This window comes from Hyaena hyaena, unplaced genomic scaffold (assembly GCF_003009895.1).
Source record: "Hyaena hyaena isolate Hyena2069 unplaced genomic scaffold, ASM300989v1 scaffold_1655, whole genome shotgun sequence".
NCBI classification, from domain to species: domain Eukaryota; kingdom Metazoa; phylum Chordata; class Mammalia; order Carnivora; family Hyaenidae; genus Hyaena; species Hyaena hyaena.
In genome coordinates, this window is record NW_024082274.1 from 73,669 (window position 1) to 90,796 (window position 17,128).

Below are 17,128 nucleotides of genomic sequence, written 5' to 3' on the forward strand. Positions count from 1 at the left end.
AGTCAGTTGAGCATGAAACTCTTGATTTAGGCACAGATCATGATATCAAGGTCATGGGATTGAGCCCAACATCCGGCTCTGTGCTGAGCATGGAGCCTGCTTGAGATTCTCTCTCTCTCTCTCTCTCTCTCTCTCTTTCTCTGTCTCTCTGTCTCTCTCTCTGTCTCTCTGTCTCTCTCTCTCTCTCTCTCTCTCTCTCACACACACACACACACACACACACACTTGCACAAAAAATAAGAAAAGTCATTTTAACAAAAATAAGTAACACACCCACTCTACTCTCAGGTTCTTTTATTCAGCACTCTACTCTCAGGTTCTATCAGGGCATTAGCACAAGAATAATAAATAAATTTAAAACTAGAGGAAAAGAAGAAACAAATGAATCTTTCCTTGCAAATAACATGATTTCCTCGAAAGGCCTTAGTGCACTTACACTAAATGTTTCTTAGGTCGGACATACTCCTTTCCCAGATATCTGCATGGGATATCCCAGACACCCGCGTGCCATCTCAGTAAGGCCCACCCCATCGCTTCTCGACCTTTTGGCCAAGATCAACTGTAGGCCCACCCCAGTGACACTGTTTAAAATTGTAGTAGCTCCCCACTTCCAAGGTTTTTACATTTTCTCTTCTTTTACAAAACATTGATTAATTTATAAGAGACCATATATATACTAATCAATCGTGTCCATTGCTTATTGTCCATCTCACTCTCCTCCCCTGTGAAAGCAGGGATCTCTGTCCACTTTGTAGACAAAACAATGTGCTCCAGCAGTGCTGTGCCGAGGCCTGCCTATCCACTTCCCAGCAGCCAGCTGGGTTTGTGTCTCCTCAATTCTGCATTTAGGGAGGCCACAGCACCTGCCACGGTGGGAGACTTTACATCTTAAAAATTGATAAGCTCTGGGGCACCTGGGTGGCTTAGTCGGTTAAGCTTCCGACTTTCGCTTAGGTCATGATCTCGCGGTTCGTGGGTTCGGGCCCCGCGTCGGGCTCTGTGCTGTCAGCTCAGAGCCTGGAGCCTGTTTCTGTCTGTGACTCTCTCTCTCTCTGACCCTCCCCTGCTCACGCTGTCTCTCTCTCTCTCTCTCTCTCTCTCCTAGAAATAAATAAAACATTAAAAAAAAACTTAAAAAAATTAAAAAAAAAATTGATAAGCTCTACCGATAGGCTCCTCACCCCCACTTGCCGAGAGGCAATTGTGAAACATTTACTGGAAGGCACTAATCCTCCTCATTTAGAACATGTGTCTGCCATGTAGTGGATACTCAATAAATATTTTTTGAATAAATAAATTAAATAATGTAGAATGGCTCCAGTGTCCTAGCAATCAGAGCACTGACTAAATATTTTGGCCAACAGAAACACATACTATTTATACAATAATGTACAATGACATTGCATTAGCTTTTAAAACAATGTTCATATAAAATGTGTATTTCATCATAACTAGACAACTTTGAATGACAAAGTAATAGTTAACTGAATATTTCTAATATATTTGGTGCTCATTTTTTCTTCTATTTTGCATTAAGTCATTTTACAACTATATAAAAATCTATTTCTTTGACTTTTTATGAAGTCAATAATAACACTTCTACTTAAGGTTTTCCTAATGAGCTTTCTAATGATAGGAATTCCCATGATGCAAACCCTTGTTTTTCTCATAGAAAAATTCTTACAACTATTTGGGCTACACTTAGTAATATATGAGATCTAACATCATGTGTCAATCAATACACTTCTGAGATTATAAATTCAATTTGTAGAATAATAGCTCAATTAAACTGTGGTGTTCAGTAAATAGGTCAACCAGAAGTCCTGTGGGGTTGGGGGGCTTACCTAAAAAGGATGATAATGTATTACTGAAATTAATTAGTAATATGCACTGAAATTATTTAGTAATATGATGTCAGTTCAGGTTTTTAGAGAAAGTCTTTAATAATTTTTCTTATTTATTTTAGAGAGAGACAGAGATCACGAGTGGAGGAGAAGAGCAGAAGGAGAAAATCCCAAGCAGACTCTAAGCTCATCATGGAGCCAGGGCTTGATCTCTTTAATTTTTTTAATGTTTATTAATTTTTGAGAGACAGAGCATGAGGGGAGGAGGGGCAGAGGGAGACACACACACAAAATCCAAAGCAGGTTCCAGGCCTGAGCTGTCAGCACAGACCCCAATGCAGGGCTTGGACTCACCAACCCTGAGATCATGACCTAAGCTGAAGTATGACACTTAATTGATCTCTTTACCCTGAGATCATGACTCCAGCCAAAATCAAGAGTCTCAACTGACTTCTTATTTTACTGGTTCATAAATATTCTCACAAGAAAAAGATGTCATATGCACAAATATAAACAAGGATTTAATGGAAGTAAATAATATAGTGAAGGAAAGTGTTCAAAAGGCAATAAAAGCCACATTAGCAGGAGCTATGGGAAGGGTGTCCCTAAATTCACAGGGCCAATACAGGGATAAACCTTCTCATATCTTTAATAGGTTGTCCATTTCAGAAGGCAATCAACCCACATAGCAGCATTTTCTACCATTTCATTCTGCTAAAGAATTCTTCTTTAGGTTGCCAGAATTCAAAGGATGTAAGCACACCAATTCCACTCAGGAAAAGTCCAGAGTTTCTGGGAGAGAAATGTGATTTCCTTGTATAATCAGAAGAGTGAAATTTCAGGTCCATCTCTCACACAACTTTGTTTATATATTTGCCCATTTGCCTCATAAATTTGCTTTTATACTTTTTAATCAATATTTATAAAAATGATTCACCCCTGTCTTTAATGATTCTTCTCCTTGGCACTTGCTTTGCCTAATGAATTCCTCTGGGCCAACATAGTCAAATAGGATATAGTTAAATAAGTCCAGTTCGATTTGTATGGCATACATTGATAGAAACTTTCCTTATTTTCTGTTTTTCAAGGCAGCATTTTCAGGAAAATATAGCAGTTCTTGAACGTAGGAAAATGCCACTTAGGTTTTATAGGTGTATGATCATAGAATTACAAACTATTGACTTTAAATGTTTACACGAATAGAAAGAAAAATGATTTAATAACTCAGTGTTTTGTACTGTATGAAAAGAGGCAAATGGAAGAGTACTTTACTAGTCAACCCAGGTGTAACTGAATTTGTACACGGAGCTTGATAAGAGATGAAAAGCCAGGACAAGTTGTATTATAATAAAATGTTCTCAGAAATTCATAGTATCAGTAATGAAGGATATTATGAGTCTCATATAACTAATCTACCAATGAAGAGAATTATGATCCTTAAGACCATGATAAAGCTAAAACAACATACTTCTTTTGAGAGTACAATAGAAGCCAAGTCTTTTGCTAACTCAATTTAGCAGCTCTGAAATTATGTAAATGTTTAAGCAAGTTAGATGATAAAATTTGAGACTGAATCATCAAGAAGAACCAGAGTAAGTAAATTTTTCATTCTTCAAAATGTATGTATTCATTTTATTCAAATATCTTCAAAAATATTATTTATATATAAGTTTGTAGATTTACAAACCTTTCAAAATTAAAAATTAAATAACTGTTTACTACCAAGAGACAATTAATACAATGCTAAAGGAGCAACACAGATATAAGTCTTGGATTGTTCCTTTCTTTCTAACTTGAAATTATATTCTGATATAAAAATAGGAATAAAAAAAATCACATGGCACCTGGGTGGCTCAGTCAGTTAAGCAGCCAACTTTGGCTCAGGTCATGATCCCACAGTCCATGAGTTCGAGCCCGGCATCGGTCTCTGTATTGACCCAAAGCAGGATTCTGTGTCTACCTCTCTCTCTACCCCTCCCTTGTTCATAATCTGCCTGTCTCTCTCTCTCAAAAATAAATAAACATTAAAAATAGTAATAATAAAATTTTTAAAAATACTATTGGAAAGAATATCTTCTTCCCAGTAAATGTTATTTTGATCATCTACTTGTTGATCTTCCATGACAATATTGTAAAAAAAGAAAAAAGAGTTCTGCCTTGTATTACTTAAACTATTTTTAAGCTATTATTTATTTTAGTAATGGAAGGAATAGAAAGGTCCCTTCTTGTCCTTTTGGCCTTTTTATCAGAAAAGGAAAAAAATGATAATAGATAATATCAACCAAACCCTTAGAAACTAATTTATGAGATGGGGCTCTAGGTGGCTCATTTGGTTAAGCCTCCCACTTCGGCTCAAGTCATGATCTCACAGCTGCTGAGTTCAAGCCCCTTGTCAGGCTCTGAGCAGACACCCTGGAGGCTGCTTCAGATTCTCTGTCTCTCTCTGTCCCTCCACCACTCGTGTGCTATGTGTCTCTCTCTCAAAAATAAACATCTAAAAATTTTTTTACAAAAGTAATTTATGAGAGAATGTGAACAAAACATTCCCAAAGATAAACATGTATGTTCTAAATGAGATGATTACTATGGTGATGAGTTGTTTAACCTTGTGAAATTTCTCTCAACTATTTGGGCCTCAAAATATAAAATGTGGTGGTAGCCTAAATTACTCTTATAAGATTTCAAACTCTATATGTAGATTATCCATAATTCAGATTAGTTTTTATAACATTGAGGTAAAGAAAAAATCAATTAGAAAATTTTTATGTTTTTATAAAAAACAATAATTAGCGGCTTAATCTTAAAGAAACATTAGAAGAAATAGCTTCTGCCTAAATGTTAACACAAGATTTTTTTTTAATCCATGGCCTGGGATTGTGTATTTCCAACAACAACAACAAAAAAAGATCAACCTTTAACTTCAGATCATATTTATTACTTGAATGTAAGGCCCAATAGAAGCTGGAGAGAGTTGTTGAAAGGAAACACGTATCTTTTTGGCTTTCATAGATTATTCATCATTATGGATATTTTAAAGATTTTATATTCTATCCTCAATCTTGTTCTCTTTTATTTTCTATAGGGGAACATACATTCTCTGTTCTAAAGTGGAGGAAAATGGTTAACAATGAAAAACCACACAGTACCCAAAGAATTCATTCTCCTAGGGCTATCAGATGACCCAGAGCTTCAGATTGTGATCTTCCTCTTTTTAATTATCACGTATATATTAAGTGTCACTGGAAATTTGACCATCATCACTCTCACCTTGCTGGATTCCCATCTACAGACCCCTATGTATTTCTTCCTCAGGAACTTCTCTGTATTAGAAATATCCTTTACGACAGTCTGTATTCCTAGATTTCTGAGCACAATTATCACCAGAAACAAAACAATTTCATACAATAATTGCACTGCTCAGTTGTTTTTCCTCATCTTCATGGGTATAACTGAGTTTTATCTTCTAACTGCCATGTCCTATGATCGCTATGTAGCCATCTGTAAACCCCTACATTATACAACCATCATGAACAAAAGAGTTTGCATTTTACTTGTCTTTTGTGCTTGGCTGGCAGGATTCTTAAATATCTTCCCACCAGTTATTCTTTTTCTCCAGTTAGATTACTGTGGCTCCAATGTCATTGATCACTTTGCTTGTGACTACTTTCCCCTCTTGCAATTATCTTGCTCTGACACATGGCTCCTAGAAGTGATTGGTTTTTACTCGGCAATAGTCATTCTGCTTTTCACTTTGGCATTAATAATTCTATCCTACATGTTCATCGTCAGAACAATTCTGAAACTGCCTTCTGCCAGTCAGAGAAAAAAGGCATTTTCTACATGCTCCTCTCACATGATTGTCATTTCCATCTCTTATGGAAGCTGCATTTTCATGTATGCCAACCCTTCTGCAAAAGAGAAGGCCTCATTGACCAAAGGAGTAGCTATTCTGAACACCTCTGTGGCTCCTATGATGAATCCATTTATATATACCCTGAGGAACCAGCAAGTAAAGCAAGCCTTTAAGGACACTGTCCAAAAGGTCATGTTTTTCTCCAATAATTGAAGGCATTAGTAGCATTAAAAGAATGAATTACTTGTAAATGCTTTCTACTATTCACACTTTCTCAAAATTCCCTTTCCTTTACTAGATTATGTGTTTTACCCTTTTTTTCCATTCCCCAGTAAAAATTTTTCAATTATTGAACTCAATGAATTTGATAATGTGAATACTGCTTCAGAATTTTCTATACATTCAAAAGTTTTATTCAAATATATTTGGATGAAATAATAAAATTGGGTTAATGATTATGATTTTGAATGGGAGAGGTTTGCTTTTGAAGAGACACTGAGCATTTAGTTTGATGGAAAGTGTTAAGAATAGATGCAGATTTCTGAACTTTTCATTCTCACCAACTAATAGAAATGAATGTTATTAGAAAATTTTGATTGTATTTGTCTCCATGAAATCAATTAAACACAATCACTAGAGGATTGGCGATAAAATATCTATTTAAATATTTTATAAGATTAGAAACTCATACATATTAAAAATCTTTATACTATTAGTAATAATTAGGATGCTAATGAAGAAGGAGAGGAGCAAGAGAGACAGGGGTAGAATATAACAAAATTTTCCAGCAATTCCTACATTGCAGAACTATTGTTTTCTTTGTATTAAGCATCTAATCCTGACAACAAGTTTATGAGGTGCTTTTAATTACTATTCTTTTTGGGGATGTCTGGGTGTCTCAGCCATTTAAGTGTCCAACTTCAGCTCAGGACATGATCTTGAAGTTCATGAGTTCTCCAGCAATTGAAAGCATTAATAGCATTAAAGGAATGAAGCCCTGCATTGGGCTCTGTGCTGACAGCTTGGATCCGAGAGCCTGCTTCAGATTCTGTGTCTCCCTCTCTGTTTGCCCCATCCCTGATCATACTCTGTCTCTCTCTTTGAAAAATAAGTAAACATTTTAAAAAATTAATGACTGTTCTTTTTTAGTCAGAGGTATTTTTTAGGTAGATCACATACCTCCAGAAAAAAAATATTTTCCTCATGTAAATATTATATATTTTAAATTATGTTAGACATCTTATTTACCTAAGATTTTAACAATCCCCTTAATTGGGTATGTTTTCTCCTCCTTTTAAGGAATGAAACATAGAAATTCATAGTAAATAAATAATATATATGGCCAACATATGTTAGAACAAGGATTCAGATCAAAGCTATGTTTCCCAAATAAGCCATTGTACCAACTCTGGAAGGAGGGGAGATATTTTGCAATATAAACATTACAAGGAAACTTAAAACTTAAGAATAGAATGCTATTTCTTTCACAAAAGTACTTACTTTCACCAAATAAGCTCAACAAAATGCCACACTTGGCTTATTGGGATTTCTCGCCAAAAAACCCATATATCAGAAATTAACAATTCAGAAGACAAGCACCTCTTTGGAATTAAAGTTAAATCCCTAAACCTAAAACCAGAAAATCACTTTAACCAAGGAAATTCAGACTCCCAAACTTTTCCGTTGGTAATCTCAGCTATAATATGAACCTGTATGATAATGAATGTAGTCTCCCATTGGCAAGACTCTTGTCAGTTTGGTTTGAGCACTGAATTATCCCCACCAACAACTGCAGCCATAAACATAAATTATGTGATTGAAAATTGATTATCTCTCTTATAGATATTACCTAGTCATTCTTCATCATTCTGATTTGAGTCATAATAAACTTTCGTATTCTTAAATATCAGAACTTTTCAGTGTTCATCATGCCTTACATCTCTCTCCGAGGGTAGATCTCCAGTGCTAAAGTTCTCAAGGTCACATTGCCTTTTTATCACTATCTATAAAATTGGGTGTATATTGCAATAATTTAAAGTCATATAGAATCACATGGGCCTCACTGTACAGTATGTTTATCAACATGATTAGAAGTTTTCACAATATACTAGAATTTCAGTTTTCTTGGCTATATTAGCAAATTATGAGCACTTTTCTAGCAAAAGGAATACCTGTTCATTATAGCCTACCAAAGGGATTTTGGAGTGTAGTCATTTACACAAATATTTGTTATAATTTAACAAATCAACAAATGGATGAAAGTGTCAAAATGCCTACTTCCTATCTAAACTATTGATATCTCCTGCCTTGAAATTTTCATTCTTCTGGTCTGATATCTATTTGAATAAATTTCTAAGTCTCGGTTTTCTAGGACTCCTTGTTTTTTAGACCTATAGACAAAAAATTGCTATAACCCTTAAAATCATGTCAGCGCCTATTAAATGTCTTACTCAACAGACAAGACCCATCTTTTCTTTATAGGACTACCTCCTAGGACATCCACTGTGGACATATTGAGGGCAAATTTCTATCTTTTAATCATTAATGTGCTGGATGGAACCCTATGGCTCCCATGGGCATCACATTCTTAACCATTTTTTAACCTGAGATGTTTTCAGACGGACAATAGTAAAATATAACAATGGTACTCAACAACACTTACTTAGCACATATCAGTGGCTTCTTTGAGACAGATTTTTTAGGTCATAGTAGCAGTTCACCTACTCTATCATTCATTCTATATAGTCCCCAGAAATAGAATTCCACTTGTGAGGCCTTAGAAATATTAGCTAAACTCTCAATGAGTCAGTTTCCTAATACAAAAACTAGGGAGAATAATAGGAATTTCTTCATGTGGTACTGTAAATATTTGTTTAGACAAGGCTTATGAAGGACCTACAAACATACTTGATACCTTCCAAGTGTCTAATAATTAAAACAATTACTGTTATCTTCAATAATGTCAATTTAATTAAACGTCCCGCAGCCAGCTCATACAATTTACTCAAAATTAATTTGGCTTCATGCATCACAACAGTGTCTGTAGGATGAGTGTCTTTGTGTAGTGCATTTTGGGATACTCCCTCATCTATAAATTGGGGATTACAATAACGTTTACTTGTTTTATTGCTGAGATTAACTTAGACTTCTGTTTTGAATATCACCACTGTGAAACATTTTAATGAACTTACACATTTTGATCTACCAAATTCTGTCAAATATATCTATCTCTATGCAAGGACTGCAAAGATTACATTTTCAGTTGTCAAAGCTAGTATTGTAAATGTAATTTTAGTCCTGCCAATCAGGAACATTCATAAAAGATATGAACTTTAAACTTAGTTATGCATCTACATTGCTGATATAGATCATAGCAGAGTCAGATAACCCAACTTTGTAGCAATAGTTCTAGATTCCAGAGAAGTACCCCTATGGAGACTCAATATTATGAAACAGTTTTGAGATCATTCCAGGCTAAAATCTGCCTTCAGGTCTCTTTGATAATTCCTTAAGCCATATATTACTCTATATTAAATAGATACTTTTTTTTTTTTTACAAATAGTTTATTGTCAAGTTGGTTTCCATATAACACCCAGTGCTCATCCCCACAAGTGCTCCCCTCCATGCCCATCTCCCCCCTCTCCTCCCACACCCATCAGTCCTCAGTTTGTTCCCAGCATTCAAGAGTCTCTCATGGTTTGCCTCCCTCCCTCTCCCCCACCATTTCCCCCCTTCTTCTCTCCCACGGTCCTCCGTTAAGTTCCTCCTAATCCTCACATACGTGAAACATATGGTATCTGTCTTTCTCTTCCTGACTTATTTCACTCAGCATAACACCCTCTAGTTCCATCCATGTTGCTACAAATTGTCAGCTTTGATTCTTTCTCATTGCCATGTAGTATTCCATTGTCTAGATAAACCACATCTTCTTGATCCATTCATCCATTGATGGACATTTAGGCTCTTTCCATGCTTTGGCTATTGTTGAGAGTGCTGCTATGAACATTGGGGTACATGTGCCCCTATGCATCAGCACTCCTGTATCCCTTGGGTAAATTCCTAGCAGTGCTATTGCTGGGTCATAGGGGAGTTCTATTGTTAATTTTTTGAAGAACCTCCACACTGTTCTCCAGAGGGGCTAAACCAATTTACATTCCCACCAACAGTGTAGGAGTGTGCCCGTTTCTCCACATCCTCGCCAGCATCTAGAGTTCTCTGATTTGCTCATTTTAGCCACTCTGACTGGCATGAGGTGATATCTCAGTGTGGTTTTAATTTGTATTTCCCTGAAGATGAGGGACACTGAGCATCATTTCATGTGTCTGTTGGCCATCTGGATGTCCTCTTTGGAGAAGTGTCTGTTCATGTCTTCTGCCCATTTCTTCACTGGATTATTTGTTTTTTGGGTGTGGAGTTTGGTGAGTTCCTTATAAATTTTGGATATTAACCCTTTATCTGATATGTCATTTGCAACTAGCTTTTCTCATTCTGTCAGTTGCCTATTAGTTTTATTGATTGTTTCCCTTGCTGTGCAGAAGCTTTTTATCTTGATGAGGTCCCCAATAGTTCATTTTTGCTCTTGATTCCTTTGCTTTTGGGGATGTGACAAGTAAGAAATTGCTGTGGTTGAGGTCAAGGAGGTTGTTTCCTGCTTTCTCCTCTAGAGTTTTGATGATTTCCTATCTCACATTCAGGTCCTTTATCCACTTTTTTTTTTTAAATTTCTAGGAGAGAGAGAGAGAGACAGCATGAGCAGGGGAGGGTCAGAGAGAGAGGGAGTCACAGACTGAAACAGGCTCCAGGCTCTGACCTGGCAGTCAGCACAGAGCCCGACGCGGGGCTCGAATCCACGAACCGCGAAATCATGACCTAAGAGAAAGTCGGACGCTTAGCCGACTAAGCCACCCAGGCGCCCCTCCTTTATCCATTTTGATTTTATTTTTGTGTATTGTGTGAGAAACTGATCTAGTTTCTTTCTTCTGCATGTTGTTGTCTAGTTCTCCCAGCACCATCTGTTAAAGAGGCTGTCTTTTTTCCACTGGATACTCTTTCCGGCTTTGTCAAAGATTAGCTGGCCATACATTTGTGGGTCCAATTCTGAGTTCTCACATTAGCAATCAGACAACAAAAGGAAATCAAAGGCATCAGAATTGACAAAGAAGAAGTCAACCTTTCATTTTTCATAGATGACATGATACTCTACATAAAAAACCCAACAGACTCCACCGGAAACCTACTAGAACTGATCCATGAATTCACCAAAGTCACAGGGTACAAAATCAATGTACAGAAATCAGTTGCATTTTTATACACCAACAATGAAGCAACAGAAAGAGAAATCAAGAAACTGATCCCATTCACAATTGCACAAAAAAACCAATAAAATACCTAGGAATAAACCTAACCAAAGATATAGGAGATCTGTATAATGAAAACTATGGAAAACTTATGAAGGAAATTGAAGAAGGAACCAGAAATGGGAAAAAAACATTCCATGCTCATGGATTGGAAGAATAAATATTGTCAAAATGTCGTTACTACCCAAAGCACAAAAACAAACATATAGACCAATGGAACAGAATAGAGAACTCAGACTTGGACCCATGCTTAATTTTAAATGGCTAGTTACTAGAGGAAGAAAAAACAGCCTGCTTCACAGATAGTTCTGCATCATATAATATAATTGCTACAAATAGTATACTGAGTCAATGAATCTTATTAAGGAATGGCCCCAAACCTCAGTTAGGATAGAATGTTTTTCCAGTGGGAAAAATCCAAGGGGTATATCTTGTCCTTATTTCCAAGAAGTTTGGATGTTAGATGTAAGATGTTGTACTGTTTCATAATGTGTTGGGTAGCAAGGAGCTTAGAAGTATTGGAGTATCCATAATGAAGAGATTTAGGAAAATGCTACCTGAGTGAGTCTCTCATTGTGGAACTAGAATCTTTAGGTGTTTGTGGCCCATGTGACTTTCCAATAAATAGTCATCTGAAAGGAGATTTACAATAACCAAGAGGATAAGATGACCCATTTTATGAAAGCTAGCAGTTTTCCTTACCCATTTACTTCAATATTTGATTAGTAGGCTCATGAAAATTGTGGCCATGGGGCAATGATTACATCTATGTATAAGTTACCTAGATATCAAACCTGTCAGTACTTGATTGAGACCAATGCTGAGCTTAAATGCTAGAGGGAATAACCAACTACCTGACAGAAAATTGGTAAGTTTACACTCTTTTCTTCACACAGGGAACAACAATGTACCCCTTGGAAGAGATATTTATTCTAAATATATATTGTTTTTTGCTATGCACAGGTCTTTTCCAGCAATACAATATGTAGGTACCTATTTGTTTTTTCCAATATCACGATGACCTAAAAAAAAATTTCCATTGTGAAAACGGAACTCATTTGACAGTAAGCAAAGTGAGACAACACACTGATTTGTCTTACTATGCACTATGCCATCCAGAAAAAAACAAACATAAAAGTGGCTATGATGATAAATTGGGACAAATATGAGAAAGATGAGTACTAATTTAATAATTGGGATTTGTAGGAATTGTCTATATCCCAAGTATTCCCAGGGATTATTAAAATCACTGTTTAACTGGTAAATTAGAATGGGACATACATGAGAGACAGATAAAGCATATCTTTATGAAAGAATATTTTGGTTCCTCAGAAATGAAGGTTAGGTCACCAAGCCAATAGCCAAGTAAGGTGCTGACAGACAGAGACACACACACACACACATATTCATATATGAATATGCAATAAATAAAGGATATGTATACAGAATATATAAAAAAGAAGTCTCAAAACACAATAAGAAAACAAAATTTAAACAATGGATAGATATATAAATACATATGGAAACCAACTTGACAATAAACTATAAAAGAAAAAATATATAAATACAAATCTTATCAAAGATAATATACAAATGTCAAGTTAGCATAGTCAAAGATTATTGCTCAACATTATTGGTCATCAGGAAAATAAAAATTAAAACCCTAATGGGGTACTGCCTTATATCTATTAAAATGAGTATTTTAGTCATTTAACAAATTGTCTTTATTTCAAAGACAATATCAAATGCTTGAGGCAAAACCACAGAAACTTTCACAAATTATGGATGGATTGCAAATGGTGCAGTCAGTTTAGAAAGCAGTTTAAGTCGCTGATAACATCCAACGTATAATTAACAAAAAGCCCAGCAATCTCAATTCTAGTTATTTTACTCAAGTGTAATGAAATCTTTTCACACAAAGCATCATTATTCATAGTCACCATAAATTGGAGACTACTCACATGTTCTTCAGTATGTAAATACATACACTAACTGTGGGGTAGCCATTCTAAGGGAATACTACTTGGACTAGAAAGGAACCACATACTGATTTAGCAATGAACATGAATGAAACATAATTTCAATTTATGTGAAACAATCCTGATCCAGAGACTACACAGTTTATGTGAAAGAATCCCGATCCAAAGGCTGCACTTTATATCATTCTTTTTGTGTGACATTCTGGAATGGCAAATCTATGAGGACAGAAAGCAAATCAGTTTTTGTCAGGGTTGAGAGAGACAAAGGGTTGACTACGAAGGTGCAACATGAGGAGCTTCATGAGATAATGCACTGATTGCATGTGGTTCTATGGGGTGACCCTATGCAACTTTATACACCCATAGAACCTAAAACAACCCTAAGTGTGTGTGTTTCCTAAATGCAAATTACAAATAATCATCCAGGATGTTGGTGGTACTGAAGAGGAACACACACTGTGATAGGAATCTCACAATCTTACAAAGAATAAACTCTAGACTAGAGGACTGATGTTAGAAGGATAATGAACTTATGTTCATTTTATATAAAGCTGTTCCTCATTGTTCACAGAGTCCTTCTTTGCACATTTCCGTACTCTCTAGCATGTATTTGTAAACACTAAGTTAATTCAGAGACACTTTTTTGAGCCAATCCAGCACATGGGCAGAGCAACAAAGGTTTGGAGTTACCTATCACACCTGTTTCCAGCTAAGTTTAAACAAGGTGATGCTCTGCCTTCTTGCTGCAGATCTCATACTTTAAACAAAGTCTTTTCATGGCCGATATAATGCTGGATTTTTCACATTTTTCTGTTTTAATCCTGGTGATTTCACTGCTTTTAATGGCCCCAAAGCACAGTAGTAAAACACTAAGTGTCTTGAGAGTAAGAATCGTGTGATGTGACTCATAGAGAAAATACCTATTGGGTGAGTTTGGGCCAGGCATGAGTTCTGGGTGTTTGGCCTGATGTTAATGAATCAGCAACATACTATATTCAGAAAAAGAAAGAGGACACTTATTTCTCTGTATGTGAGGACTCTCGTGAAAATAATAAAATAACATCTTTACTGTGTTATGAAGGTATAAAGAAAATGGAAAGCACATAAATTTGTAGATTCATATGAAAACAGATTTTTGTTAAGTCATAATGACAGGGGGACCTAGGTGGCTCAGTCGATTGAACATCCGACTCTTCATTTCAACTCAGGTCATGGATCTTCCGGTTGGTGGGATTGAGCCTGACGTCTGGCTCTGCACTGACACCATGGAGCCTGCTTGGAATTCTCTCTGCCACTCTCTTTTGTGAAAGAAATAAATAAACTTTTAAAAAGTCATAATGACAGCATTGTTGTCAACCAGAACAAGCCAAAGAAATATATGGCCATGTTACCCATGGTTAAGAAATGGGAAAGTTTTCAAAGGGTGACAAGGTGTAAAAATTGTTAAACTTGCAGGTGAGGCAGATTCTGCAGATCAAGAAGCTGTGGAAGTACTTATTAAATATATCCAAGATGCTATTGCAGGATTGGATTATGTAGAAGAGCAAGTTTTCAGTGCTGATGAGACTAGTCTGTTTTTTAAGGATGTTGGAACACTAAGCCATATCACACAAATTACATATATAATAAAAATAGTTTTGGTTGGTGAAAATGTTGTAACAGAGGCTTGAAGGAATTTATCTTCCTATTTCCACTAGGAACAAAATTTCAATATTGTTAATTCACTGTTGTGGCAAATTTATGGAACATAAGTACCTGGAATAATGAGAATCTACACTCTCCACAAATGTACTTGTGTATACATGGATTCGTGTGTATACAAAGGTCTCCCATAACTGTCTACTGACAGACACTAGGAAGACCTCAAAAAATTTAAAGATGGAATAAAGTTGAATGGACTCAGGAGCCAATTGAAAGGGAAGCCAATGGTCAAAACTGGAGAATATGAAAAACAAAATAAAGAATGTAGTACTGAATTACAAACTAAAGAATAAAAATCATATTTATTAGTGCATACTCAACCAACTGAGCCACCTAGACGCCTTTAAAAGAACATTTTAAAACTGCTACAATTTAAGAGTTTTGTGTGACATTTTTATTCATTATAACATAAATATTTTGTGACTGACAGGACTACATGATGTTTTGTGTTCTTATATAGAAATATTTTAATAATTTCTATTAAAATTAAAATGTGATCTATTTTCACATAGTCATCAAGTGATCATTTTTGTAAAAGATTCAAAATAGTTTATTTCATGTTTCTTAACACTGAACAGACATATTTTATGTTTTAGTTTTGCACAATGTGAATTTTATATAGTAAAGGTTAGCATCTATTATACAAAGGCAGAAGCCAAAAGCACGCTTATCTTATGACCACGAGGATAGATGATGGAAAGTAGAAATAATCCCCACCCAGCAATTTTGTAGGTAAAGAACTGTAGTAATCTCATTAACATATTAAATTAATTGACAATTGTGAGTAAATATCAATCCTTTTGACAACTCTGAGACCTCTGATGGATACAGAAAACAGAGGAGACATTACAGACTTAGCCAAACTGTCTGGACAGTTAAGCTTTTCTTAAAATGATCTTAGGGGATAGCATCAGTCCCAGAATGGAAAGACACTTTCCCAGAGGACAAATATAGGTCCCCACCACACTAGGTCCCTGAAGTTTGGAATTTTAAAAGGCAGCAGGCCCCGTTAGTGTAGTGTAGTGTGCTGCACTCTTCCAGGCAGGCAAGTGACCCAGAGACAGTGTGAATTCAGAAATCTGAAAAATGCCTGGGATGCAATGGAAGAAATAAGTCACTCCTCTGAAACTGTTTCCCTGGGAGCAGCAAGCATGGACTCCCCTCACCAGGAATGAGGAAGCAGGCTGGTGCCAGTTTCCTTCCCCACCCCTCAGCAAAAACCAATTTTAGGGAAATAGCACAGCATCAACACTGCCAACCTAATCTGCTTACACCCAAGTCCCAACTCACTGTGATCCACTAGGACTACTTTTCTAGCCCAGGTATGCCTTACAACTAGCACAGCAGGTCCCTCTGTAAGAAAACCAGCACAAACCACAACACACACCACATCTACTGACCAAAGAGTTCTGCAAGTTTCAGCTCTAGTGGAAATACTGTCAGGTCTTTTTTAGCAAGCAGATCAGAGCACACCTAGTTAAAACTCACCACACTCTGGCCAAGGTCCAAATACTCCCCACTGCAGGCAAGGAGAAACTCTGCAGTGGACTGACCTGAGGGAAAGAGCAGCCATAACACAGCACAGACTGCACACAGCATATACCAAAGACACTTCCTGAAGAATCAGGCCTGGGCAATATATGACATCTTCTTCATAAAGCCATTCCTCTCAGGATCAGAAAACATAAAAAAGGCTTTTCTAACTCAGAAGAAGAAGACAGATACCTAAACAAAATGCCAAGACTGAGGAATTCCTCCAAAAAGAAAGAACAACAAAAGGTCATGGTCATGAATGACAGAGAAACAGATATAAGTAATATACAACAATCAGAATTTAAAGCAACAAGGATAAGGGTACTAGCTGGCCTTGAAAAAACATAGAAGACACCAGGGAATCCCTTACCACAGAGATAACAGAGCTAAAAACTGATTAGGCCAAAACAAATAATGCAATAACTGAGATTCAAAACCAACTGAACATGATGACCACAAGGATAGATGAAGTAGAGAAATGAATAAGTGATATAGAAGATAGAATTATGGAAAATAATGAATCTGCACAAAAAGGGGAAAGGAAAATTTGGATCAAAAAGTAGACTTAGGGTACTCAGTGATACCATCAAGGGTAATAATGTTCATATTATAGCAGTCCCAGAAGAATAAGAGAGAAAAGGAGACAGAACATTTACTAGAGGAAATTATAGCTAAAACCTTCCCTAATCTGGGGAGGGTAAGAAACCTCCAAAATCCAAGAGGCATGGAGAACTCCCACCAAATCAACAAAAGCAGGCCAACACCAAGACATACTGTAGTTAAATTTGCAAAATATAGGGACAAATAAAAAATCTTAAAAACAGTAAGACAGAAGAAGTCCCTAACTTACAAGGGAAGAT

General features: G+C 36.2%; 1 protein-coding gene across 1 annotated transcript; it reads left to right on the top strand.

Moving 5' to 3' along the window:
* Nucleotides 1-3,850: 3,850 nt before the first annotated feature.
* On the top strand, nt 3,851-5,910 carry LOC120226272 (olfactory receptor 6C3-like). Its single transcript, XM_039224449.1, has 2 exons — nt 3,851-3,861; nt 4,971-5,910. Exon 2 carries the CDS (start codon nt 4,972-4,974, stop codon nt 5,908-5,910), a length of 939 nt encoding a protein of 312 aa, XP_039080380.1. The 5' UTR covers nt 3,851-3,861; nt 4,971.
* The last annotated feature ends 11,218 nt before the right edge of the window (nt 5,911-17,128 follow it).